Below are 26640 nucleotides of genomic sequence, written 5' to 3'. Positions count from 1 at the left end.
TCTTATGATAATTCTAGAAGAATGTTACAGAAGTCAATCATAGAAAATATTTTATTACTCTATTTATGAGTTGAATAAAACAGTAGCCATACTAATGTCAGTGATTCAGTAAATCGGTCTTGCTCAAATTGGACTAGTTAGGAAGCTTCTGAAAGCAGTTTTTAATGGAAGCTGTACAAAAATTCTGTATACCATAAATCCCACTTAAATGGCACTTAGTGCAGTACTTTCATCCTTCTGTCCTTTCTGCATGTGTGCTCAATGAACTTACAACAGGTATCCACTAGATGGAGATCCTACCTAAGAAGGAGTTAAAATTTCTGAAGATGCTACTGAGTATATAGATTTGGAAAATTTCAGGCAGAGAATTAAATAGCTATCTTGTACACTGAGATATCTCATGAAGCTCTACGTACCTGGAAGCAGGTCCAACAGAAACTTAACATTCTTCAGTGATAGTGAACTTAACCTGTTTAAAACCTAATCAGGATGCTGACTACATCTTACATACTTTGTAAATTATAGTGACTACCATGTGGATGGAATTGCCATATTTAGGATTCTCTGTTCCTGAACTATCGTTGCTTGGGATGTGTATCAAGCTGTTGGTTTCCCACAGATAAATTAATTGCTTGTGGTAATATAAGAATAATTTGGATAACAGAGATTTAAGTAAGTAGAAACATTAAAACAATTGTGAAATCAAAGAATACCAGAAGTTTAAAACTGATTTTGCAGTCTTAAAAATCAATGGCAATCAGGCTCTTTTCTATCTGTAAAACTTCATTTTTAATTTGCATACTTTGAAGACTTTTGAATTGTAGTTCTGTTTTAGGTGCCTGAAATCACTACAGAAGCTTATATGTTTTGCAGATCACATTCGGGAACATCTCCAGATAGCACTGCGCCGCCACCACCTCCTCCAAGGCCTCATCCTTCTCATTCTCGATCATCGTCTTTAGATATGAACAGATCCTTTTCAGTTACCCCAGGTAGATATACTATGCCTAGTATATATTGTTCCTAGTATATATTGTTTTTCAGCGCATAAAATTCCTGAAGCAGACAGGTTTTGGTTTTTTTTCCTCTGAAGAAAGATTGAGTGTGTTTTTTAAAACACTACTTCAGAACTACCTGAAGGGAGGTTATAGCCAGGTGGGGGTTGGTCTCTTCTCCCAGGCAACCAACAATAGGACAAGGGGACATGGGCTCAAGCTCTGCCAGGGGAGGTTTAGGTTAGATGTTAGGAAGAAATTCTTTACAGAGAGGGTAATCAGGCACTGGAACGGCCTACCCAGAGAGGTGGTGGATTCACCATCCCTGGAGGTTTTTAAAAAGAGAGTGGACGTGGCCCTTAGTGCCATGATATAGTAATTGGAGTTGGATCAGGGGTTGGACTTGATGATCTTGGAGGTCTTTTCCAACCCAATCTATTCTATGATTCTATGATTCTATGAATGAAAAAGCTGAAAATGTTGTCACTCTTCCTGTTTGTATTAAAATTTACTTTGCTTTGCTTAAACAGACAATTTAGAAGTAAATTCTGAATGCTGGCATTATAGTCCTTTACATGAGTGTGAGAATCAAAGTCAGAAAATAACATTTTGGTAGTGCACCCACGTGCAATGAGTTGCATCTGCTAGTAAATTTTCAAGAGGAGTTCTTTTGGTATGGTGTTAAGTATTTCACTTCAGAGAAAATTATTAAAGGTCCCTTCTGATTCTCAGCTTAAGGATTTTTATTTTACTTCTGACTTGTCAGTACTTTTCAATTCACGATTACAAAGTACGAGAAAATGTTAAGAGTGTATAATGAGGGTGAAAGAAATAAAGGACTAAGATCAGAAAAGTGTGACCATGTCTGTACTTTGAACTGAAGCAAAGGACAGGATCCGTGGTCTAATTCCTTGTTTTGTCTGTTTGCAAATTTGAAAGGGGATGACATTACAGTTACAGTCCTTAACATGACAGGTTAATAGGTAGGCAAAATGCAGGATTTCTTCATGCTGACAAGTCAAAAAATTAGATAGCACTGCAATGTGAAGAGTAACAATCTTGTCCAAATGTTATGCCTCTTTTTACAGGACAGCAACAGGCTGGAGTTGTTGCCTATCCCCCTGCAGTGCCTCCAAGACCACAGCCTTCACAGGTGATGTTGTCACTTTTGGAAAATCATTCTCTAACTTGGTGCATCATTTTTATCTAACTCTGAATTTTAACTTACCTCTAAAATGAGTAGTATTGCTTGGTATTTTTTGAAATGGCCAGGATGTGAATGGTGTTAGAACCTAGACTTTAGCCAAATGTTAACATTTCCTGAATAAAGAGTTGGTTCTGGTGGAACCATGGGAAGGGATTAAAGTAGAGATTGAGGAGGAATGAGTGGCTCTGGAGCTCCGAGTTGTAGGAAGGAAAGGAAAAGTTACACTTCCACATTTTTTTACCTGTCCTTGTATAGCTAATAGGCCATAACACAGACTGTGAGAGCAATCTTCCAAAGTTTTGCAAAATAATTGTTTGTCTTCCACCCATGTCTGGTGCAGGGTATGATTTTACATAACATGCCTCCTCCCAAAAGGAGCAATCCCACTTCTTCCTTTGTCGTAGACTTGGTGATCTTTGCAGTCCTGGTCTGAGTCAGTTCAGTTAGCTGATTTGGTAGAAATCAAATCCTGGAAAGGTTGTTTTTTCTTTGTCTCAGCCAGCTGAATCCTACTGCTGCTGTGCAGATCTGATATGGGACAGATAAAATTGCTTTTCAGTTGTTCTTCAGCAACAGCTACTTGTTAGAATCTGAGTTACCAGCAATTGACGTCAGTCAATGGATCCAGAAATCCTCTGCAAGGAAAGAGGGTACAATGACAGGCATATTCCATCCAGTGTGATCACATGTTTCACTATGGAACTAGACTAAAAATCTGTTATCAAGCTTGACAGAGCCAAGCTGCACTGTGTGTTACAGCAGAAGCATCTACTGTCCAATGAGCCTAGTCAGTCGTATGGTTCATCCATCTTTGGTCTCATTCTCTGGATAATGGAACATCTGATTGAACTTCCTTTTCTCTTAAATATTTCTCTCTAGGGGTCTGTCTGTTTGTGTCTTGGATGAGATGCACTTTGTCCTACTGATAGGATATAAATCTTTGTCCACTAAAAAGGCAAATAATATTTAATATTCTGTCACACACTGTTGTTTGGTGAGATTCTTTGTGTCAGATAACATGTTAAGAACATCACTAAATGTTTTTGTTATTTTATTGCAGGGTGCAGGTTCTCATGTGCATCGCCCAGTAGATGCTGAAGGCCTAATAGCTCATACCAGTACCTCACCTCAACAAATACCAGAACAGCCAAATTTTGCAGACTTCAGCCAGTTTGAGGCATTTGCTGTTTCAGGTGTAAACAAAGAAGAAGAAGATGAAATTGAAACACACTCAGAAGTCTTGCAGGTGAGCAGAAATTAAGATCTTGTCAATTGCTTAATATCATCGGCAGTTATGAGACTTCGTTTAAAACCTACTTCTGCTGTTTCAGTTCAGTGGGGGTTTTTGATGGTGTTCCACTCCATAAAAAATCTTTCCATTGCTAGAAAGATTAGACACTGCTGCACCTATTTAGTAACTGCCAAACACTTTGGCAGAAGAAATTATCATCTTCTCAGTTCTTGATTGTAATTTAAAAGATTTTGTGCTTACTGGCATATATGTGCACAAACATAATTGTGTTGGTGCATTTTAAGATTTAGCACAGGCAAAACTTTTCTTCTGCTCACTCTTGCCAGCTGTCCAAATGACTTGTCTTAATAAATGAGATGACTGTCAGGCATTGTAAACATCAGCTAAAACTCCAGTAACTTGGTTTTGTTCAAAGCCATTGGACAAACAGCTAAAGTGAATAGAGCTCTGGCATCCTTCTGTAATAGATTGTTAGAGATGTTTACAAAACCTTGTTTCCTACTACAAACACAGGACTTAAAAGTTTGGAAGTCTCAGGATTTATTCCTGTTAATGTCTGTGGTTCTTTAGCTGTAGCTGGGCTAAGACCACGTGGCTGCTCACTCAGTCCCCTCGCCTCTGGTGGGATGGGGAAGAGAAAATGTAACAAAGGGGCTTATGGTTCGGGGTCAGGACAGGGAGTGATCACTCACTAATTATGGTCACAGGCAAAACAGACTCAATTTAGGAAAGAAAAATAAGTTTAATTTGTTACCAATCAATCAGAGTAGGATAATGAGACATAAAAACACATCTTAAAACACTTTTCCTCCACCTCTCCCTTCTTACCAGTCTCAAATTACTTTGTTCCTAATTTCTCTACCTCTTACCCCACCAGTGGCGCAGGGGGATAGGAAATTGGGGTTGCAGTCAGTTCGTCACATGTTTCTTCCACTCCTTCCTCCTCAGAGGGAGGACTCCTCACACTCTCCCCTGCTCTGACATGGGGTCCCTTCCACGAACTGCAGCTCTTCACAAACTGCTCCAACATGGATCCCTCTCACAGGCTACAGTAGTTCAGGAACAGACTGTTCCAGCTCAGACTTGTCATGGACCTCTTTGGGTGCAGCGCCCTGCTCTGGCATGGAGTCTTCCACAGGCCGGAGTTTGATTTCCACTTGCCTCCTCCTGGGCCTCTGCTCTGATGTGAGCTCTTCCTGGGCTCCTGCTCTAGCTTGAGCTCCCCACATAGTCACAGCAACCTTTGGGCACAGCTTCCTGCTCTGGCATGGGGTCCTCCATGGGCTACAGGGGGACAGCCTGCTGTCTCACAATGGGCTGCAGGGGAATCTCTGCTCTGGCACACCTCCCCCTCCTTCCTCGCTGACCTGGAAGTCTGCCTAGTTGTCTCTCACATCTCACTCCTGTCTCCTCTGGAGGTTGTTGTTGTTGCTGATATGGGTGGCGGTTGTTGTTGAAGTTCTTGCTCAACTGGTCTTTCCCCTTCTTAAATATGGATTCACAAAGGCACTTCACTGTTGCACTGGCTCAGCCTGGGCTGGAGGCAGGTCTGCCTTGGAGCTGCAGAAACTTCTTGCAGCTTTTCACAGGAGCCACCCCTGTGGCCCCTACCCCGCTACCAAAAAACCCCCACCACATAAACCCAACACAATGTCATAATATAGCTTACTACTATTACATTAATTACTTCATGTTTTCCTTTCATAATTTGTAGCCTTCATCCAGATTTTAAGTTCTCGGGGCACTTTCTGCATCCTCAGTTGAAAAAGTACCTGTGGTGCTTCAGAGTTCTCCCAACTATCAGCAGCATGTTCTTGCTCCCCTTAATCAGGAAGGTCAATGACGTAGAACTACTGGAGCAGTCTCCATGTACCTCCTTGCAAAATCAGCTATGTTAGCTTAAGCTGCCACTGAAAACTGTGTAAGTTAAGCTTGCTGATTGTTTGCATTGAGGTGGGTGGGAAACAGGTGTGTTGTGTTCTACTGGAGGGATTAACCTTTGGCAGTAGCAAATAGATCATGGTGGCAATGTAATCGGAGAAACAGCTGTAGCAGTTCATCATCAGGCTGCAGTCTCTTCTGTACTATACAGTGCCTCATAATGGTGGGGATTTGACTTTATTCAGAGGTCTTACAACATTCATAGTACAATGCTTGTTCAAGAGCAGAGTACTTTAAAGTGACTATTTTGTCTTTTTTTCATAGTCATTTTAGATTCAGTATCACATCATAATTTCCGTATCAAAAGACAGGTCTGACTATGGATTGTGGAAGTACAGCTTTTTACTGTGTCCCTCTTCTGTAAGCTGCTCCCAGGACAAAGCAGTGTTTGTGACCAAGATAGTTTAGATGGTGTGCTCCAAAGCAGGTATCGTTGTAATCCAGCCTGTGCTTCTAAAGAAGACTTGAACTGGAATTTTAGGTGTTAACTGTATTCACGTATCAGAACCACAGCATACTTCTATTTATTCCAACTGTTGCTGAATAAAATATTTGTTAAGAAGTAGTTTTCTAAATACAGTTTATATCCCTTTAGGTTGAAAAGCCCTCTGATTCTGCAAGTTCTCTTAGAGTTGCCAAAGCAGATGGAAGAGCTGAAGACAAAGCACCTGCTAATGTCCCCACTAGTGCGGTATGCAAAGTACACTTGGCAGGAGAGTGCAGTTGTCTGATGTATATGAAATTATACAACTATTTTGATTTGCAACAGCAACTTTACACACTCCCACTTGAACCCAGTTTTCTTGGGTCCAATATGTACTTGAAATAGGCACACGTATGAGGAATTTTTGCATCGGATTGTTAGTGACTAACTTTATTCTTGAGATAGCAGAAAATTAAGATACTTTAAGTGTTCAAATTTTTGAAACAGAGCAAAACTTGTAGTGCAGAACTTGGTTAACAGTAGCTTTTTTTGTTTTTACAGACGTATAATTACTGGGGGGAAAGTGCTCTCTGAGGTGTTGTGTATTTGCAGTTGTCAGTTGTACCATGGTGTTTCTGCTTGTACAGGTCTCTCTCAGTGTGTAATTAGTGCAATTTAGTGCCCTTTCACCGGGGGTAGGATTTAGTACTTACGTTTTTTTTCCAGACCATATGAGAATATTGCTAGATGTCCATTAGAAAATACCTGATTGCAAATTCAGTTAGCTCAGTAACTGGTTTTGAGAATATGTAACACAAGCAAATTACTAGGTTATAATCCAAGTAAAATGCAGTTTGTGAAAATTAATAGGCTGACTTTTCCTCTTCAGGGTAAAGGCACTACTCCACTTGCTCCACCGCCAAAGCCTATTCGCAGAAGATTAAAATCAGAAGATGAGCTCAGACCTGAAGCTGAGGAACATACACAGAAAACAGGTGTCATAGCTGCTGTTCTTGCTTCACAGCCATCTATTCCTAGGTAACCCAAGAAGTGTATAAATACATCTGTTACTGGAAAGTTTACATTTAAACAGCATACACACTTTCTATTCTAGGAGTTGCAAACAATTTCAATGTGTTTGAAGTAGATTAATTTCACAGTTTAAATGTTTTTAGTTTTTAAACAAGATCATCCTGAAGCCTCTACTACAGAGAGACCTTTAGAGATCTTGAATTTTGGAGTGTGAACTCTTAACTTCTGCAAGTATGTTGGAAATAAGTAGTGGAAATATTAATATGTAGTGTTTGAGTCTAAATAATGGTCACTTTGAATAGTCCAAAATGTATAGTCTTTGTGTCCTAGCATGAAAATAGACTATTACATTAGTCACTCTGAGGTAAATGAATGTGGAATGGTGCATTGGGACTTCAGAAAATTGATAATGACAAATTTTTAAAATGTGCTTCTTGCTGTTTCATTGAAACCAATTATATGTGGCTTCCATGAAAACAAACAAGGTTAATTGAGCCAGGCAGAAGAGGGAAAGTTAACAGTGTAACAGCTTAAAAAAATTATAAAAGAGGATTCTGCTCATTTAAAAAAGAGGGACTATAAATGAGATACTTATTACAATACTTCTAATATATCCTCAGATCAGTGGGGAAAGACAAGAAGGCAATTCAGGCATCAATCAGACGTAACAAGGAAACCAACACTGTTTTGGCCAGATTGAATAGCGAACTACAGCAGCAACTAAAGGTAATTCCATTATCTTTGTCTGTTTAAGAGAAGAGCCTGAGAGGGCAAGATGTTAGTGATGCACAATAACAGGCATCTCTGCAAACCAGTTATGTCCATAGTAGAGAATATTGATATAAAATAGTTGTTTTTATAGATCATACAATATAGTTAATTGTGACAAGCTTCGTGAAATTCCAAAGGACACTTTTACTACTACAAAAGACACTTTTCAATGTACTGATTTTTCTTTCAGCTACACTAAAAACAAAAAAGCATAAATCTTAGTTTTAATAATGCAGGGGTAGCTGTTGTGGTCATCGGATACTTTAAAAGCAGTATTAAGAAGAGCAGCTGAAGTGGCCTGCTTTCTGAAGAAAAAAGCAAACCTTAAAGTCATCCTAAAATTGTAAATATTTTTAGACAAATATAATAGTCTGGAATACAAAACTTGCAGCTTAAGAGTAATCTGTTTATCTAGGTCAGCTATTATCATTCTACCTGTAGGCATCATCTTAACATCTTCCTTACTGTAAGGTATCTAATTATAATTATCAGGTTGATTTAAAAAAAAAAATAAAACCCAAACCCTTAAATGTAAATGTTAATTAATGTAGTACTGTCTAGATTGGAAGTAGGCCATTTTAAAAACTAGTAAGCCTGAATTTCACTTGTTACTGTTTATGAGAGTCAAGGTATGCAAAATTCACATAACAGGTAAAGCTAGGGGGGAAAAAAAAAAGCGAGTTTCAGATCCTTTACCTGACATGAGAGCTTTTACCCCATTAACATTTTAGACTTGAAAATATTATAGTTGAGTTTGCAGCTGGTTACAACTTTGTTGTTTTGGATGGTTTGAAAAGAATGAAGTAGTACTAAATGGCTTCATCTTTGAGCAAAGTATTTTCATTTATCAGTAATTACTAGCTAGCCAATCTTCTATTCAGATTATGGGAAGAATTCTCCAGATTCTAGAAAGGACCTGGATGTTAATTCTCAAAACTGAAGCTGTCATTTACCAGTTTTAGTCTCATCAAGAAATTTCTAATATTAATTCTCTGTGGACAGTCATTAGAAAACTCTTTCTTTTGTAGGATGTTCTTGAAGAGAGAATCTCCCTGGAAGTCCAACTGGAACAACTTCGACCCTTCTCTCACCTCTAAGCCTACTGCCGTTAACTGTGAATTTACTAATTTTGAAAGGGGTATTGGTTTCAAAGCCTATTTAAAGATCCATGCATCTAGCTCAGTGCACTGTATTCTACATTAAATGTTGTGGTTCTGTTTTGTCAATTTGTCCACTTTTGTATTTATGTATTTTAATTTCAGTACAGAGAAAAAAAAACTTTTTCCTTGAATGTGACACTGCCTCTCACATAATTTTCTGTGGGCATCCGTGATCTTTGTTGGACTTGAATTTGCAGAGTTTGTCGCCAAAATTTCCAACTGGAATTTTTTAGTGGGTTTTTTTTCCCATTGAACCATCTTTGCAGAAGAGGATTGCGAATCAGTTGACTTTAAACTTTAAGCACATAATCTCTTCTTTTGCTATGGCATTTATTTTACTGTGCCAGAAAAAGAGAAAAACTGATCATCTGTCATCAGCCAATGTTACTTCCCAAGCTGCCTTTCACAATTGGAAAGTTGTTAACAACTCTAGAAAGCCTGCCTCTTTGCAATAAACCAACTTATTCAGGTTGTCAGAGTTCTTGCAGGCCGTTTGCCACATCAGCTGGGTTTGGTTTTGTGTTTTTGTTGCATACGTTATAGAGTATGTAACCACAGATTGACAGGTGTTCACATTTTATCCATTCATGATCCTGATTCAGCGGCATGCATATAAAGATTTATGGTACAATTGGTAGTTTATCAAACAGACCTTTTTCAGTCCTCCCTTTTGTGAAAAGAGTTGGGTGTAAATCCCCAACGTATTAATTACACATTACCTAAGCACCACCTGTAACTGCATGTTTCACACATTACCTTTTTATAACAGATCACATCCCACCAGTCTTCACTATAACAAATTGTATTGTCAAGTAATGTGTCAATACCTCTATGAACTTCTAATTCCCAGAAAAAAAAAAAAAAAAAAAAAAAAAAAAAGGAAAACCAAAAAATGAACAGTTTGCTTCTTAGGAATTCTGGGGTACCTTCTGTCATCTTGTTTCCAGGCCTTATTTTTCTGGCGTATAGACAGGCTTCACTATTAACAGAGTTCCCTGAGTGTATCCTGCTATTCAGGTTGATGTACTGTATTAGGATTTGTTGTATATTGTATGATACACACCTTTTGATCTCATATGTAAATTTGCATTAATTGCTGACTAACAGCAGATATTCTATTTAATGGCTTCTTCTGGCTGTGGGATCATAGATGTTTAACTGCATGGATGTATCTCTGCAGAATCAGAACTAGCAATTGTGTGATTTTTACACCAATAAAACAGCACAATATTTTAATTTTGTTGATTCATCTTTACCTGGTAATTGAAACTCATTCAAATAGTGGGGAGCGTTTTATTACAGGTCTGCAGGGAATTTCTTGTAATTTTGTGGCATGTACAAGAAACCATTAATCATAATCCCTTGACCAATTTCTTCCCTCATCTTTCAGCTGTTGGTCAGAAGTGATCAAATTGTCTTGGTAATCTGTGGCTATACTCCTTTTTTTATCCTCCTATAAGCAAATTTAGTTGTAACTTCTAAACAGTAAATGTTAGTACTGACTTGGGTCAAAGAAATGTATAGTTTTTTAGTCTTCATTTCTGGTTTGATTTCCTTGAGAGTACCTTTCAAAATTCAAACTGAATGGATTGCCTGTTAGCTGTCATTACCCCCTCTGTCTCACTTCTGTGCTTAAATGAAATTCTCTTAACGTATGGTTCCCTTACAAAAGGATAGCTCAAGTCAGATTTTTCCACTGGTTATGCTGTTTGTTCATGTGAAAAAGAATTCTCTTTTTGGTTATCGTATACAGATTGGATAATTATGGTTAATTTTTTATTACTATAACTATTCCAACATTTTTCCAAATACCATGCAAGTGTTGCATATGGCTTATGTATATAATCCAAAGCAAGGTTCCCTGGTATGAAAGACATGAATCTCATGGTTGCATGGAAAGAAGATACTTTCTATTTGCATGTTAATGGATTAAGAAATGATAGCTAAATAGGCACAAAGGTTATGTATAAATTACATTTGAGCTGCGTCTTGCCAATTAGTAGATAAAGTGCAAGACTTTAACTTTAAAAAATCTTAAAGATATAACCAGGCAAATGCACAAAAACACCCCCACCCCAACCAGATAAAACCCCACCAAAACAACAACAAAAAAAAACTACAAAACTTTTCAGTTGATGGACTTCTGTTATAACTGCTGAGGAGCAAGAACAGTGTTTGGAAAAGTGGGTCACTTACTGTAGTCAAAGAATTTTGATTTTAAACCAATCACAGAATCACAGAATGTTGGGGATTGGAAGGGACCTCGAAAGATCATCCAGTCCAGTCCCCCTGCCGGAGCAGGAACCTAAATGAGATCACACAGGAAGGCGTCCAGGCGGGTCTTGAATGTCTCCAGAGAAGGAGACTCCACAGCCTCCCTGGGCAGCCTGTTCCAGGGCTCTGTCACCCTCACTGTAAAGTAGTTTTTTCTCAAGTTTAAGCGGAACCTCCTGTGTTCCAGCTCACACCCATTGCTCCTTGTCCTATCATTGGGCATCACTGAGAAGAGCCTGGCTCCATCCTCATTACATTTGCCCTTAACATAGTTGTAAACATTAATTAGGTCTCCCCTCAGTCTCCTCTTTTCCAAGCTAAAGAGACCCAGCTCCCTCAGCCTTTCCTCATAAGGGAGATGCTCCACTCCCTTAATCATTTGTATCTTGTCCATAGATCAATTGTATCTTGTCCTTAGTTTATTAAAAATACATTTTAAAAAACTATTTTCGTATTAATATTTAAGTATTAAGTCTATGTTTATAGCAGCAGGTTCTTAAATCAAAATTTAACATTTTAAGATTAAATGTAAAAAGCCTTTTACATTGAAATGTGACATGTACATACGAATTTCTGTAATACCCATGTCCTTCTAGCAGAATGACAAGTTAGTGTCTCAAGTGAAGAACGTGGGCAATCTGAACATTTCCATGTCTTGCCAAGTCCGTTTTTAAGAATTTTTGTGGATTATGTTTAATGCATCATTCAGTACGTTTTGGAAGTTTGTCATGATCAGAAGAGCTTCTAACTGAAAAATTACTTATGTCTTAAGAATATCACTGCCAATGATGTTCAGAAGTTACCTCACTTGGCAATGTAACCCAACTTGAATCCCTTACAAAATTAATTCCCCGTCTTCTCCATTTGTTTGATCTTGATCCAGCTACTTGATGCATTGTTTTTTGTGAACTTAGATTGTAAGCTCTTTGGGGCAAGAAATTATGTACCTTGTACAACAGATACGCTCTCTGTGTTGCAAGTATAATTGTAGACTAGTAAATAGTATGGAATGTGATTCACGTACCCAGCTGTGATGGAAGGACAACAGCATGCATTTCTGAAACACCCACAAAATGTTTTCCTTTGGACTTTGTGATTAGAGGAGTGTCTCTTTCCTCATTTGATTTGCATTTCCTTTGTTTCTCCTACTAATGCGCTTCTTTCTTCATTTCACGTTCTCTGAAGTTGCTTTTTTTTTTTTTTCCATTCATTGCAAATCTTTGGACTGCAGAGATTTCCAAACTGCAAAGGTAAAGAGCTGAAAAAACACTTTTTTGAGCAGTATTTTAAGGCTACCCAATGTAAACTAGTATTTTCAGGTTTTTTGTACTTCACATGTCCCTCATCTTACTGGCAATTGTATAGTACATGAACTAAAGGATCTCGTTACTAAAAATGTCTTATGTGGGATAAATGAAGTTGAGGTTATAAAGACTTGAAGCTAAAGAAAATAAATCTGCAGCATTGTTTCCTGTGTGAGATGTCTCTGTCCCTTATGGATGGGGTGAGCTGTGTTTCCACCCTACATTTAGGGCAAAGTTGAGTTATTCTCTTCGGTTCAGCTATGGACAGAGTTTGTCTCTAGATGCACCTTCATACGTGACCTAGTCTGAATCACTTTTTCCTAAAAGAAAAAAAAAATCAGTCTCCTGATTCATTCTAATCTTAATTTCTAGTAGAATGTAGTTTCATGATTACAAAAACATGGTATCACATGTTACCAAGCGAGTAATAACAATGAAATTCTTACTCTGTAGAAGATTTTAAAAGATCTTGTGTATTTTAAACATATTTGCATGTTTAAGTTGCTTAAATATTTTACAAAGCAGTCCATGTGCAGTTGAGTATTCAGTTATACTCCCCAAAGTGCAGTTTTTTGACACAGAGAACATAATTTCATAATCAGAATTCCAGCATCTTTTGCCATGCATAGTGATGTACTAATCATTTATAATACAGCTTTCTAGAAGAAAATACATTAACACCAAGCATTTTATTATCTTATAACCATTTTTTAAATGTTATGTTCTCTTAAATAGTCTTTGAAAATGACTAACTAGCAGTTGTATGGGAACAACGTTAAAAATGTCTATATACTAATAACCAAATGAGAATATGCAGTGTTGTCCTGATAGATAGTACTCCAGCAAAATATAAACCTTTTTTTCCACAGGAATCTGAATTAATTGCTTTTCAAAATTCAATTATGTGTTTGGGGAGGGGGAGGGGAGGGTTTAACACTGTGTAATTTCCTTTCAGTAATATTTCTTTAAATTGGCAAAATGGGCTTTAAAGGTGCAGTTCCTGTTTTAGCACTAAATTGTACACTAATTGTACCTCGTTGTACACTAAGAGTGTACTCCAAAGTGATTTTACAGTACTTTTTTCCAGCTTACTGATACATAAATATTCAATGTCTTGCATGGGAGTTCTTGTCAGAAGCAGCCCTTGTTTCATTGTAGTACTCAAAAATTCTGAATTGTAACTCTGTGAATAGTAAGTTTGTGATCTCTCAGCTTATATCCAAAGTTTTAAGAGGACTGTTTCAGTACTATTTGCCACACTTTCACAGCATAATGTGGGACAGAAAGCTACATGAGTTCTCTTCCATCTCTGGTAGAATATGTTCTTGATACTTTCATTCCCACAGGTGTTAAGAATGCATCTAATCTGGATGCAGTTGAAGTTACTCTGTCATTTTGGCTGGTCTTGATTATGAGCAACCTAAGAAATGAACAAAACATCATAAACAATGAAAGCAATTTAAACTGATGTTCAGTGGTGTATTGATGAAAAAGCAAATTCTAGCAATACTGCTGTTAACCTTACATGACTGGAGTATTTTTTTTCCCAGGCTATGGAGGAGCTCACAGAGATAGAGGCCCATCCTACTCGACAATGTATGTAAACTCTTTGATACACCCCATATAGCAGCACTGGTGCCTTTTGCTTTCTGTCATCTAACTTTAGAAGTCTAATGGTATTTCTCTCTTTGGCTCAAAGAAGACTACATTTAAAGTGACACAGAGGTTATGCTCCATGGGGTAGAAAGAGTTAAATGTGAGAAACAGCACCTTGAATCAGGAATGTCTTCTGCAAGGAGCATGTTGTCTTTGGTATCCATTCAGAAGGCAAGTAAGACAGCCTAGTGTTTGAAAGAACAGTTTTATGTTGAGAAGAGAGGCAGTTCATAGTTATTGGCATTCATATCACGATCCATGCACTTAGTCTGAGAAGACAACCATCTATCAAAGGATACGCCTGGAGCAGACGGATGCCTTTTTGAATGTTATTCAAACATGAGTAGTTTTAAAAGGAAAAATCTGAGTTTGTTTGCACAGGAATTCGGGCTTGGTTTTGCTTAAGGCCTTTACTACAGAAAAATGGTGAGAATTGGTGGTTGAGAATCCCTTGCTCTCTACTACTGAAGGGGGGTGGAGCTTAGAGACAAAAAGTAATTTCCCTGATATTGTCATCCTAGAGAGGGAGATGTTTTAAAGTTTGCATCATCTTTTTATTTTGTATAAAGACAGTGCTTACCAGTCTAAGCAGATACCCATGCAAAACAGGTGTGATTTGCGTTGGATAGTAACAAGGAACAACTTCATTCCATTCCTTACTCTGAAGATGTCCCGGTTTTACACACCTTTCAAAATGACATTCCTAATTTAGTAGTTTAAACTTGAAAATTTTCAAAATAGATGCTGTAGAGTTGTTTTCCAGGCAAATGCCAGATAGAGTTAATGCTTTTAGAAATCTGCTGTTACACCCTGCTGCTGTTTGTTAGATTTCAGTATTAGGGAGAACAAGCGAGGAATTGGTATCGGCCTAATGTGCAAGGTTACAGCCCTGCCAGGCTGGGTTTTTTTCTGGCACACACTGTTTTGGAGGCTTGAGAATGTTGCTGAAACCCCACCAAAGGAGCCTTTGGGGTGGTTCTTCTGTTCCCAGTCCAGCTCACCAGCAGTTCTTTGGCCAAATAAGTTTAGAGAAGTAATATCGTGTTCTGTTGTAACATGTTTTTCATTTGCTGCTGGACCCAACCATTCTGGCAGAAAAACCAACTTTGTTTACCTAATAATGTGGGATTGCAGATTTATAAACTTGGGCACTTCAGCTGTTCTCTTTATTTTTATGCCATGTCTCAGTGGGTTTCATGTCAGAGAGAAAGCCTTTTCCAGTGCTGCTGTCATGGGGAGCAGGGAGCTTAAGAACATGCTTTTCATGTTTGTAAAGTACAAATTACTGGTAATAATTTTCCTTGTGAATGCATACTTGGCACACTTGTATCTTCTCCCAAGGTTGATTTAGCCCAGGAGGGTACAACTTTCAAATGTGTTATGATGAGAATTAAGTAATGGCTATTAAGTTTTCCTTTTCAGACTAGCAGCCTCTTCAGTGCTGATCTGCTTTGAGGGGACTGCTGATTTTTGTTTCTGTGCCTTTTTGACTCCATGGCTGTAGGTTTACGTTCGATCTGCTGAGGTAGTTTCATGAGTTGCTGAGAACAACTATTTCAGGCCAACCTGGAACTTGGAAGTCTGGTATTTCTGGACATTGCCTTGCCTTGGAAACCAAGTCTCCTGCCAACTTCAAATTTCAGTCACATTCTTATCATAAAACCCTTATAGTTTCCATTAAATTAAAGATGTTGCGTTTTACAGTGCATCTACTGGAAGTAATTCTGCACAGAAGACAACAATCACTGCTGCATCAGAAGGCAAAGATGTGTCAGCTAATTAATTAGTTTGAAGAGAAGTTGAGGTCCTCCATCAAGCTGTTTGTGCACCAAAAGCCAAATCACATGAGCACAGATACCTGCATTTTCGATGCTGTTTCTTATGTGCAGTGTACTCTGTTACCCTTATTAATCATCGAATTCTGACGGTTGCTTTATATTTTGTGTTGAAATTATTTCTAGCAGTTGGAACATCTAGAGCATTGTTTTTTTAAAGAGTGATACAATCAGTTTCTCTGCTGGCAGATTAACACAGATAGAGCCTTTGTTTCCTCAAAAGCGATGCTGAAAGGATGTGATTTGTCAGAGTACCTTTTTCCTGCAAGTTTCCAATGATTGTAAAGAAATTATATAATATGATAAGAATAATATAAAAGAAATAATATGATAGTAGCACATTCTATAAAATAATATATTATAGGATAATATAGAAGAAATAATATGATAGTAGCACATTCTTAAAAGCCAAAGAAGCAAACATGTAAGTAGCATGAAGTCTTTCTAGGTTGGTACCTACAAATTAAAATGTACTGGCTGATCCGCAGCTGGTTTGCATTCACTGCAGCCATCGGTAGCCTGTTGCAACACCTCGCTGTGAGCCAGCTGAAGCCTAGAACTGTGTTCAGATTGCTCTGCTTTATTGATGCAGGACTCATAAAAATATCTTCCCTCCATTTGCAGTGCAGTTGTTACGTGGGAGCTGCTCTGATGTCTTGTTCCCGCTATCAAGTGTTTTACGCTGCGTGCTGGTTGGTACTTCTGGGCAGTCAGTCGAGGATTTGGTACGTACTCATACATATTAAATCTTTTTATAGTGGGTGAAGAGGGTTGTGATAAATAAAGCCCATGTTTTGTGATGACAACAGTAAGATTGCTCAAGGCATAGATCACTGACAGTGAATTTGATTATTTGTAATTAAAAGGAAATGAGTTTGCAGTATTGCTGGCTAAAACACGTCCTGTGTCAGTAATCCTGAACAGGGTCTGAACTTGGTGTTTGCGCGTGGACAGAGCAGATTCATGGATGTGACACTTGACACGAAGTGCTGGATTTGACCACAGGAGGAGTGATGATGTGCAAGTGCGTTTGGGAGAAATGATACGCAGTAAACCTGCTTGCATCTTCGTGTGCTTTGGGATAGTCGAGGCCGAATTTGGCTGCCATCTTCATTTTTAAGAAGTGAGCTCTGTGCCCAGCTTCCCTGTGACAGGTAAGCTCTGAGCAACTGCTTTCTAGAAAAAAATGCCCTCAAAGCACCTGTTGCACCTGCAATAGTCAGTATTTATATGAGGGAACAGTTGGGGAAATTATCCGTGTGAAAACAGGAGTTTTGGTTTCTCACAAGCAGCTTGAGACTTTATGTGGGTAACGCACTCCCACATCTGCTCCTGTCCTAGGGCAGGAGCTGGGTTTTATTGCCTTTTATGGGAAACATGTCTTTTCCTTCATTTCTTTATGTGAGAGTAGAACTTCTGCAAAAAATTATAAAAGTGTGTTTGAAGTTCTCCATCTGTTTTGGGAAGATGAAGAGGGTGAGCTAGCATTTTAAAATTTCTCTCATGAATAGAACTAAAAGTAAAGATAGGTAATGTTTCAAGAGTTGAAGCATATGAAAAATGCTAAGCAACACACACTGATGCTTCAGAATCCCTGTATACACACACTGTGTCAAATACTTTGAAATACAGCCTAACCATGGTGAATTGGGATCAACAGGGATACTGAACAGGCATTAATAATTGATATTGAATATAAAATACAAATAATGGCATGTAGTTGTGAAGTCTCAGTATAGTGTGTGTGGTTTATAAGGCTCCAATGTGCCACTGAACTCCACAGTACATACTCCAATTTCTTACTGATTGAACTAAATTTAGAGGTCATGATCCAAATTTAGCCAGGCTTGCTTTTTTTTTTTAACTTTGATCTTATGCCTTCGCTCCTTGTACCTTTGTGTTACTGTAGTTGTAAAACACAACCTGCTGCACACTAACAGTCAGGGCAGTAGGCCTTGGTAAATTTATGTTTCTGTTCCTTTACAGAAATGAGAATGTAAAGACACAGCTCGGCATGGGCATGTTAGCATTTCCATGTTTATCACTTTAATGAACTTACTGGGGGGGGTGGGAAATCAGTCCTTACCTATTTATGTTGTTAAATACCTAATGGGTAAATATCTTTACCAATTATTTTTAGAGTTGAGTATAATTTTCTAAGCAAAAGATTTCTGCCTTAATAATGTCTTGCTGTTTTCAAAGAAATAGGCAGTTCATTTAATACCACTGACTCTCTTTTCTTACTTGACTTTCCTATTAGCTTTTCTTCCTGATTTTTATTTTCTTGTTTAGTTCACTGAGGTTCCACAGATGTCTTTTGGAGTGAGGTAATCTAGACCAGTGACACAGGAAAAGGCATCTCCTTTCAAACACCCTATCTATTTATCAGTGTAAGTTTAGGCCAGGAAACATTCAATGTTAATACACTTTTATCTCCATAAATGAATCTTCAGGAACCAAGTTAACAGAAAAAGAGCTCATTTTCTGCAGCCACTTATGTACTTGCATAACTACAAAAGATTGTCCACAAATATGTTAAAATAATTTGTTTTATTTTCCTGCAAGAGCCAAGAATTGAGATTTAATTTATTTTTTAATTGAGATTTATTACTAAAGAGAAAAGCTCAGTATCTCAAAGATCTTTCTACAGCATCTTCTTGTATGAATCCAAAAGATAATGAGCATATGCCTTTAATGGATTTTGTATAAGACACAAATATATGTCCAGGAGGAGAGAAGAGAATTTTAATTTCCTAATTATTTGCAATTAATGCATTATTTGTGACTTTAGATTGCCTGTGGGCTTAAGGCAGTTGAAGAAAAAGGTGCTAATTCTTGTATAATTCTAAACAGCTGCTTGAGAAAGGTATTTGTGTATGTACATATCTCAGATTACAGCTCTGTGTTATGTACTTGGATAAACTGCTGCAGAAATTTAGAGATCAAGCCATCTCACAGAGCACACATTTGTAAGTTATTTAAAATACGTCTGAAGCCATAAGCCTAACCAGAGTTAAATGACAGAGCCCACAGTGCTGACAGGGAGAAGTTACTGTGCAGAAGAGGATAACTGCCCAGGTAGTGGTTGAAGAGGGGGAAAAAGCCCCAACCTTGGCTTTGTTTTGTGAGGAGCACTGGGGACAGCCAGAGCACACTGGTGTTTAAATGATGTTTCTTTTCCCAGCTACAGGGTGCAGACTTGGTACCACATGTGATTCCGAAAGGAGCTGGAGCTAATGCAATCCACAACTCCATCTTGCAGCTGAAGAAGCATCTTCCCCAAAGACACCAAACAACAGGCATCTTTTAGTCCCCAGCCACATGCCCACTTGGAGCTGATGAAAGCTTCGCTCTCAAGCAGAAGCATAAAAGATTTCATTCCTTGTGCAGTAAGTATATCCAATATACAATCTGAATGGACTGCCTAAAAACTGAATGTAAAATAAACCTAGAACCACAGGCATAGTTTGATGGACCAGGACAGAAATTTTGGATCTAAATCCAGACATTTTACAGTAATCACAGAACGGTGGGGGTTGGAAGGGACCTCAGGAGATCATCTAGTCCAACCCCACTGCCACAGCAGGTTCCTTCACCAGGTTGCACAGGAAGGTGTCCAGGTGGGTTCTGAACATCTCCAGAGGAGACTCCACAGCCTCTCTGGGCAGCCTGTCCCAGTGCTCTGTCACCCTCACCGTAAAGAAATTGTTCCTTAAGTTTGTGTGGAACTTTTGGTGTTCCAGTTTTTGCCCATTGCCCCTTCACTAGGTGCTACTGAAAATACTGAATTTTTTTCTCTGACTGTGAACACAAAGATGGTATCAATTAATACCAGACTATTTATAATATGGGAATGACTACAAAGTTGCATGTACTGGATTTATTGAACAGTAACTGTTTGCCCGATTTTGGCATTTCACAATATTTAATCAGATGCTGTGGACTGCTGGCATGTACAGTAGTTCTGATTTAGTGACATTTTATAATTACTCACAGTAATGAAAAAAGTTAACTCTGCAAACGTTCTGACCATGAAAGAACTTGTGTCTTCTTAACACAGCTGAACAGCTAGCAGCTTCTCTAAATGAAACATCATATATTTAAAATGTTTTAATTTATTAACAATAAATTAATCTGTGGCATCACTGATCAACAAAACGCTAAAGATATAGCGTGCAGATTGTCTACATACTTATCAGAAAGGCAAGATCATCGCTCTCTTCATAAAACTGGAGAAATACTAATGAACTTATATACATATATCATTTTCAACCATGAGCAGAAGAAATGTATTTCCAAGTTTCCCATTAAGGCAATAATAGAAAGCATAGCATCACAACAACCTACCTAAAACTCTAGGTACTGAGTGCTGACATAATGCAGTGCTCAAAGAGGAATGTGCAAAAATAAACACCTGAATTTGCACTTTCATTCTTCATTGTGTAAAATAAAAAAACCAAACAAACAAGCCAACAAACAACTGCCCAGATTCCACTGTCAAGAAAAACAAAAGAAAAGCTTCTGGGAGAATCCAAACTGACAAAGCTGTTCTTTTCAGCCTGTGGCACTATTTGGAATATCTTGAGCATCTGCTAAATGTAGTTTTTGGCTGAAGCAAACCATTAAGGAATAACACTTTCACATAGAGATAGAGTATAAACCAGACAGCAGTGTTACATGAAACTATGCACAGTCCTGCGATGGGTACGGACCATTCCAAATGAATTCAGTTCTATTTAGTCCTATGCTAATTCTTAACCAGTAGATTAATGTTCCTCGATGAGACCTAAGCATGACAAACCTCTGGAATTAGCTGGTGGATCAAGGGGGAGGGCAGATGACTATTTTTATCACTATTATGTGATACTGTTATCACATTGCACTTGTGTTCTTGGAGGCCTAGCCTTTCCCCAGGCCCAGAGAATGTACACACCAGTGCAGTATCTCAAGTCCTAAACCAGGGTTCCCCCTTCCCCGATGCATACAAAGTGTGTAACGTCAGAAATAACTAGACTGTGGTATAAACTGAATGCAGCACTTCTCAACTGTGTTCTCAGCTTACCAAACACATTATGTGAAAGACAAGCTGAGACATTCAGCTTTATCATCTTCTGGGTGGGCTAAGAGCACAGAGTTGTTCAATTACCTAAGCTCTGCTGAAGTATTTGACTCAACAATAGTCCAACCCTAGAAATAAAAGATTAGGTCAGTGCACTACTCACAGTCAGGTCAGTGATGAACAGCTGCACATAGTTCTAGAAGAGACTGAAAGGTAATAGGATTTGTTTATCAGTGGAACAGAACACTGCCAAGTACTATAGAAGGAACATCAGTAGGTATGTTTGTTCCAGAGTGTCTCAGGCAGATGCATGTAGAAGACCCTGGTTTGGCCAGGCTTTGCCATCGACTGTCACCGCTTCATCCGAAGCGCTACACACTAGTGAAATAAATCACCCTGTGAGAAAACGGCCTGTAATTAAAAGCGTTAAGATCCAGTCATTTATGTATTAGAAGAACCTAAAATCCACGCTGTATTACAGGGCTAATTTAAAAGAAAGGGCATTACTGAAGCCATTTGACTCCTGTAAAGACAGCAGTTACTGGGGAAATACACTGTCATTTGATAACAATTAACAATAATTATAATGCAAAATAGACGTTTTGGGTAAAGGATACATAGATGAATTCAGTTCTTCTAGCTGCAATATAAATGTAGAGAATATCAGAAATGGGATTTCAGTTAGTCAGATAAATGCAACGATTATGCTGACATGATGAAATAAATGCATTAAAGTAATGAAGGAAATCACTAATAGTTTGGGCTGAAATGTGTGATTTTATTACAAAAAGCAAAACAAACCTGCCCTGAATTCTACACCAAGAGAGCCAAGTCCCAAATTAAGGTTAAATCTGCCAGTCTCAGGAAATTTAAAGAAATTTTAACAGTCTGGGGTTTTATGGGAATACATTAGAGAAAGGAGAAACTGAAAGTGTAGAGTATACAGATCTAAATTCCTCGTTATGTGTGGTCTTCCCTAGATGTAGGAGGATGGACCACAGGGAAAGTGGTCGTAGTTCCCTGGTACATGGGCTGTCTCTAAACAGCCCTGCATGCTCAGACAGCTCACAGCTACACTCCTCCACTCACCAAAACAAGCAGCAGCCTACAAAAAAAGAAAACTGGTATTGTGTTTTCCCAAAACCAAGACGAGGGCAGGGCTTGTGTCTTGGTTCATGACAGAACTATGTTCTCCTCAGCTGTAACTGGCCCACCCACTAGTGTTATTTTCCTGAACCAAGTGCTGTGGGCAAAGTTCCGTGTGTTCTGCCTTCCCAGTACTTACATCTGACAGCAGCCTGTCCAGGTTAGAGTCACTGGCTAATTTTCTTTTATCTTCAGGGAGTTCTTCCAGCTCCCCATAGAGCTCCAGGTTGAGGCGAGCAAGTTTCTCCTGCATACTGCGCACATGCTCCATCTGCTCTATGGAACATTCATTTCCTACAAGGATGAGCAACAGCTTTAGATAAGAGAGAGCAAATGAAGGTGAGAAGATGCAGCTTTTTTACACCAGGGAAAAGGAATTTAAACATCTAATTTACAAGTTGATTTGCTTTCTCAATGATTTGTCCCTGTTTCACTACTGAAGTTTCTGTCATCCTGTCTAGCCTCATGTTGTGCTGAACTTACAATAACTACCCAATGTAGTAACTGGTTTTTAGAACATCCATGGATTTTCTATACTCCCAAAGTTCCCTCGGATTTAGGAAGGCCCTGTTAATTTTAACTTTAAATACGATCACAATAAACCTTCTTTCTAATTTTCATTTTCTTGTTACTGATGCTTTATATAATACAGACTTCTCAGGTACTCTTGCAAAATTATCATAGAATTAATATGACATGCTGACCTAACACTAAACTTGCAAAAGCACATATGCATCTTTCTAAACAGTACAGGGGAAAAAAAGGAAGCAGAAGAATGCTGTGGTGGTTTGGGTTTTTTTTTGTTTTTTTTTTTTTAAACCTCCATCAAGCAAAAGCACATATGCATCTTTCTAAACAGTATAGGGAAAAAAAGGAAGCAGAAGAATGTTGTGGTGGTTTGTTTTTTTTGTTTGGTTTTTTTTTTTAAACCTCCATCAGCTGTGAAGTAGTAAGAACAGTGAGATGCTAGGACAGAAGAGTAAGGTGGGTAAAATGCAGCTTGCATTGGAGTCCCTAAGAGCTGTCACTAACAGTCAGGTGCTAAGTGCAGGTACTTCTTACTATTCCTATACCATCATAAATAAGTGACTTTAAACTTGGTATCTTAAATCCATAAACCAAGGGTGCTGCCTTTGGTAGGCCACGCTGGAAGGAACAAAGAAATGGCATTTGAATCATCTCGCACCAAAGACAACCTTGGACTATTACTTTAAAATGCAGTAACATGTATTAATGATGTTAAACCTCATTTCATATAGCAAAGACCAATATGCCAAACTGGCCATCTGCCCATTCAGTACATATGTTTGCACATGTTATAAAAACACCTGCTGTATACAGACAACTCATGCACTTACCAAAAGCTTGAAGTTTGCCAGAGTGGAAGTCATTCAGGAGACTCAGAAGTCCCCTTTCCATTTCCTGGACATCTGATACATCAGTGAGAAAGGAATGCTGGATTGGTGCTGCCTGTGCCCCTTTTGGTTCGCCTCCTGGAGGTTTGGCTTTCTCTTTTATTACACTGGGAAAAATAATTAAACAAAACAAAAAGATTACTTCCTCCTTTCACTGACTATCTGAAATACAAGATAAGTGTACATCTGGGCTTTGAAAATGAAATGGAAAAGATAAGACATGTTTCAATCACTCCTTTTAAGTTAAAAAATAGATCACCAGTTTGTTTTATGAATAAAGAACACCATCACTATCTTCACAGCTTGATACTGCAAAATAAATGATTCCAACAATCTGCTTTCCTACTACTAGTGGGAAAGGTCAATGGAGCACGTGTATGTAATGGCCATCTTAATAATCTAAAGAGGAATGTTACCCAACAACGACACGTGGCACATTATCTACCTAAAATCACCCCAAAAGCATCTTCAAACTCTCTTTAAGCCAGAGAGAAAAACCCTCAACAATCAGACATTTGAGCAGAAAAACAACTTGTTAGAACATGTAAGGGAAGGTGGCCTTTCCTCCAGATAAATCTTCCTAGAGCTCCTGCCTTCAAGTAACATCCCAGTTTTGTAAAACTCACCACCAAAAGAAATTGCCCAGTCCCCTACCACATACCAAATGGAACCAGTCCATGCCCAAACAAATTTTAAACGTGCCAGTAATTCTCTCTAGCCCCCTCTGCAACAAAACCATCAACATTCTGGGTCCGTACGTTTTTCCCTAGACATAAAATTTACTGAGCGCTATGTGCCCATAGAAACTACACAAATTTAAATGCATAACCATTATAAATCCAACTGAAAACACAATTGATAGGGAAGCTGAAAAGCCAGTTACCTGTGAGAAGCAGCACATTCCACATCTGACCCCAAGACAGACGGACGGACAGACTGCATCCTACCCTACTACCGTTCAGGTAAGGGGCTGCTTTCGGCCCTGATTTCATGCCCATCCCTGCGTGCACGCAGCCCCTCTCTCACACTGGTGTGGCTGCTTCTGCAGCCTCATGGCTGAGTCTGTTCAGAACCTGATTCAGTGAGAAATGCTGCGCCTAAAAGTTAAAATTCAGAATACTACAGGACACTACAAAATTCACAGGCTTAGTAAAGAGGTTTTATTTAATGAAGATAATAGGGTTGACAGCACATTAAGCCCCACCCTTCCTTTGAATACTCCCATGCTCTGCAAGTCATAAATGCTCTCTTTCCTATGGGAAATAATAATTCCTTCTCCAGCCTAACAGCTTCTGGAGTCTATAAACACTGTTTAGTGTACATAGTCTGTACGCTGCAACAACTAAAGGTCCAACAATTATCATATCTGGTTCAACTTGGAGCAACATGACTCAATTTAGGTTTAACTTTCACTACTTCTGCTTCAATTTCAGACTTAGAGAAAGGTTTGTTCGCCTGAAAGGTCATTGATTTTTTTTTTCCCCACCTATATCTGAAGTTCAATACAATATATTACTGCTCCTAGAAAACTAATTTTATTAGATTATTGCAGATGAAGTGAAAATTAATTAAATACTCCTACTCTGCTATCATAACAGCAGTTCATCCTCACATTTTTATGTCAATTACCACAGTTCAGAAATTGTCTGCACGATCACTGCTTGGTAAGCTTGACTTAACAACTGAGCAAGAATGTCCTTTTCCAAAACTTAAAGCACAAAGGACATTTTCTTCTCTAGCCAACACTGTGGGCTACAATAAATTAATTTCTAGTACATTCCACAATTGCACTGAGACTTAAGTAAACTGTATAGTCAGCTGCAGAAACCACTGATTTGTAGCACATCAGTATTTATTATTATGTCCCTCAAAATATTAACACGTTTTCCCTGAAAAAATAAGGTGTAGACTTTACATTGCAGGAATTGGTTATTCATCAGGCCAACGCTGGATCCTTCAAGCACTATCTGTGCTAATGATGCCACTTCAGTATTTAATCTTCAGCTAACACTTACAGGTCAATAAACTCAACTGCCTCTCTCTAGCTAACACTTCACTTTGAAATCCCTCCTCGCTCATTTATCTACTGTATGTGCCACGGACAAGAAATACAGTTTCTAACACACAGGAAAATTAATGTTCTTAAACTGAAATAGATGTATCTTCAATAACACACAAACTACTCCAAAACAGTCCTTTCTGAAATGCTGCATGCCTCTCTCTGCGCATGAGTATGGCCTGGGAGCTACTGCTGCCCCCGCTGACTGGTCCCCAAACAAAAAACACCTGGAAATTCCAGTTCTAGCTCATCCTGTTCAATTTATGTCCTTTATTTCCTGCCCTACTTGTCAGTTGCAACCTTGCAGCCAGGTAATCTTTTGTTTGTTCCTCACAGGTGTACACCTGGGGCTCTGCTATCCCATACAATGCCCGCATTTGCCATATTTGATCACCCAACTCTTGTCTTTCACCAGTCACATCAGGCTATCGTCTCTTCCGCTAAATTGTTACCAATATGAGTCTACAGCACTGTGTAACATTTTACAAAGCTTACAAGAACAGTTAAAAAAACAAAAAAGCACCTTCCTTTCCTGTAAAATAGCCATTATATTGCATTAAACACAAATCACTTTGCTGAAAAAGACACGGCATAAAAAAATTTCACAAGTCTGAAGCTATTTCTTTTCATTCTGTCCCAGCCAGTTTAAACACCCTTTAGACCATCTGAGCATTGGCAGGTTTCTGGCTCTCACTCCCACCGCGTCTGCAGGATCCTCCCAAGCTTACCGTTTTAACTTTGGTTTTTGTACTGCAGGCTGTGGTGCAGGATTTGAAAAGGCCGTACTTTTACTGACTGGCACTGAGTTTTTCTTGGAGTTAGTAACCTGGGCAGGGTGACTGGTAGATGATTTGGGGCTCCTCCTCTTGATTTTCCTTTCTTCCATTTCTTCCACTTTATTGCATCTAGACTAATTTCTTGTCTTCAGAAAGGGAAGGAAGAAAAGTAAGAAACAACCATTAAAACTGGCATTTACAATAAAAGCAAGGGAAAAAACAGGTCAAAGTACATGGAAATACAGCTTTATAGTTTCCTCACAGATGAGCAGTCACTCATTTCTTCAAACAAGAGAATCCAGTTTTCAGAAGCTGCCCAGGCCTGCCTGATCAG

The 26640-nt window shown here is 38.6% G+C and overlaps 2 protein-coding genes across 3 annotated transcripts in view; one reads left to right on the top strand and one right to left on the bottom strand.

The window, feature by feature from the left end:
• Positions 1–9632, top strand: part of LOC104531139 (ralBP1-associated Eps domain-containing protein 1-like) — a 17464-nt gene extending 7832 nt beyond the window's left edge. The window contains exons 5-11 of the mRNA XM_010175940.2: positions 874–992; positions 2084–2148; positions 3263–3448; positions 5991–6086; positions 6709–6857; positions 7472–7577; positions 8651–9632. Coding sequence (XP_010174242.2) covers positions 874–992; positions 2084–2148; positions 3263–3448; positions 5991–6086; positions 6709–6857; positions 7472–7577; positions 8651–8719 — 790 coding nt within the window. The 3' untranslated portion in view covers positions 8720–9632. The remainder of the gene's footprint in view (positions 1–873; positions 993–2083; positions 2149–3262; positions 3449–5990; positions 6087–6708; positions 6858–7471; positions 7578–8650) is intronic.
• Positions 8848–26640, bottom strand: CCDC28A (coiled-coil domain containing 28A). Of its 2 annotated transcripts, XM_010175938.1 has the most exons (5): positions 26259–26640; positions 23415–23578; positions 22196–22350; positions 21528–21550; positions 20270–20460 (listed from the first exon to the last, which is right to left on the bottom strand). In XM_010175938.1, exons 1-5 carry the CDS (start codon positions 26414–26416, stop codon positions 20406–20408), a joined length of 555 nt encoding a protein of 184 aa, XP_010174240.1. In that variant the 5' UTR covers positions 26417–26640; the 3' UTR covers positions 20270–20405. The 2 variants fall into 2 exon arrangements, with proteins under 2 accessions (XP_010174241.1, XP_010174240.1); XM_010175939.1 differs by lacking the exons at positions 20270–20460; positions 21528–21550 and adding an exon at positions 8848–9103 and having other exon boundaries at positions 26259–26485.

This window comes from Antrostomus carolinensis, unplaced genomic scaffold (genome assembly GCF_000700745.2).
Source record: "Antrostomus carolinensis isolate BGI_N321 unplaced genomic scaffold, ASM70074v2 scaffold27369, whole genome shotgun sequence".
NCBI lineage: Eukaryota > Metazoa > Chordata > Aves > Caprimulgiformes > Caprimulgidae > Antrostomus > Antrostomus carolinensis.
The sequence above is the reverse complement of the archived record's forward strand: the minus strand, read 5'-3'. Positions and strand labels throughout refer to the sequence as shown.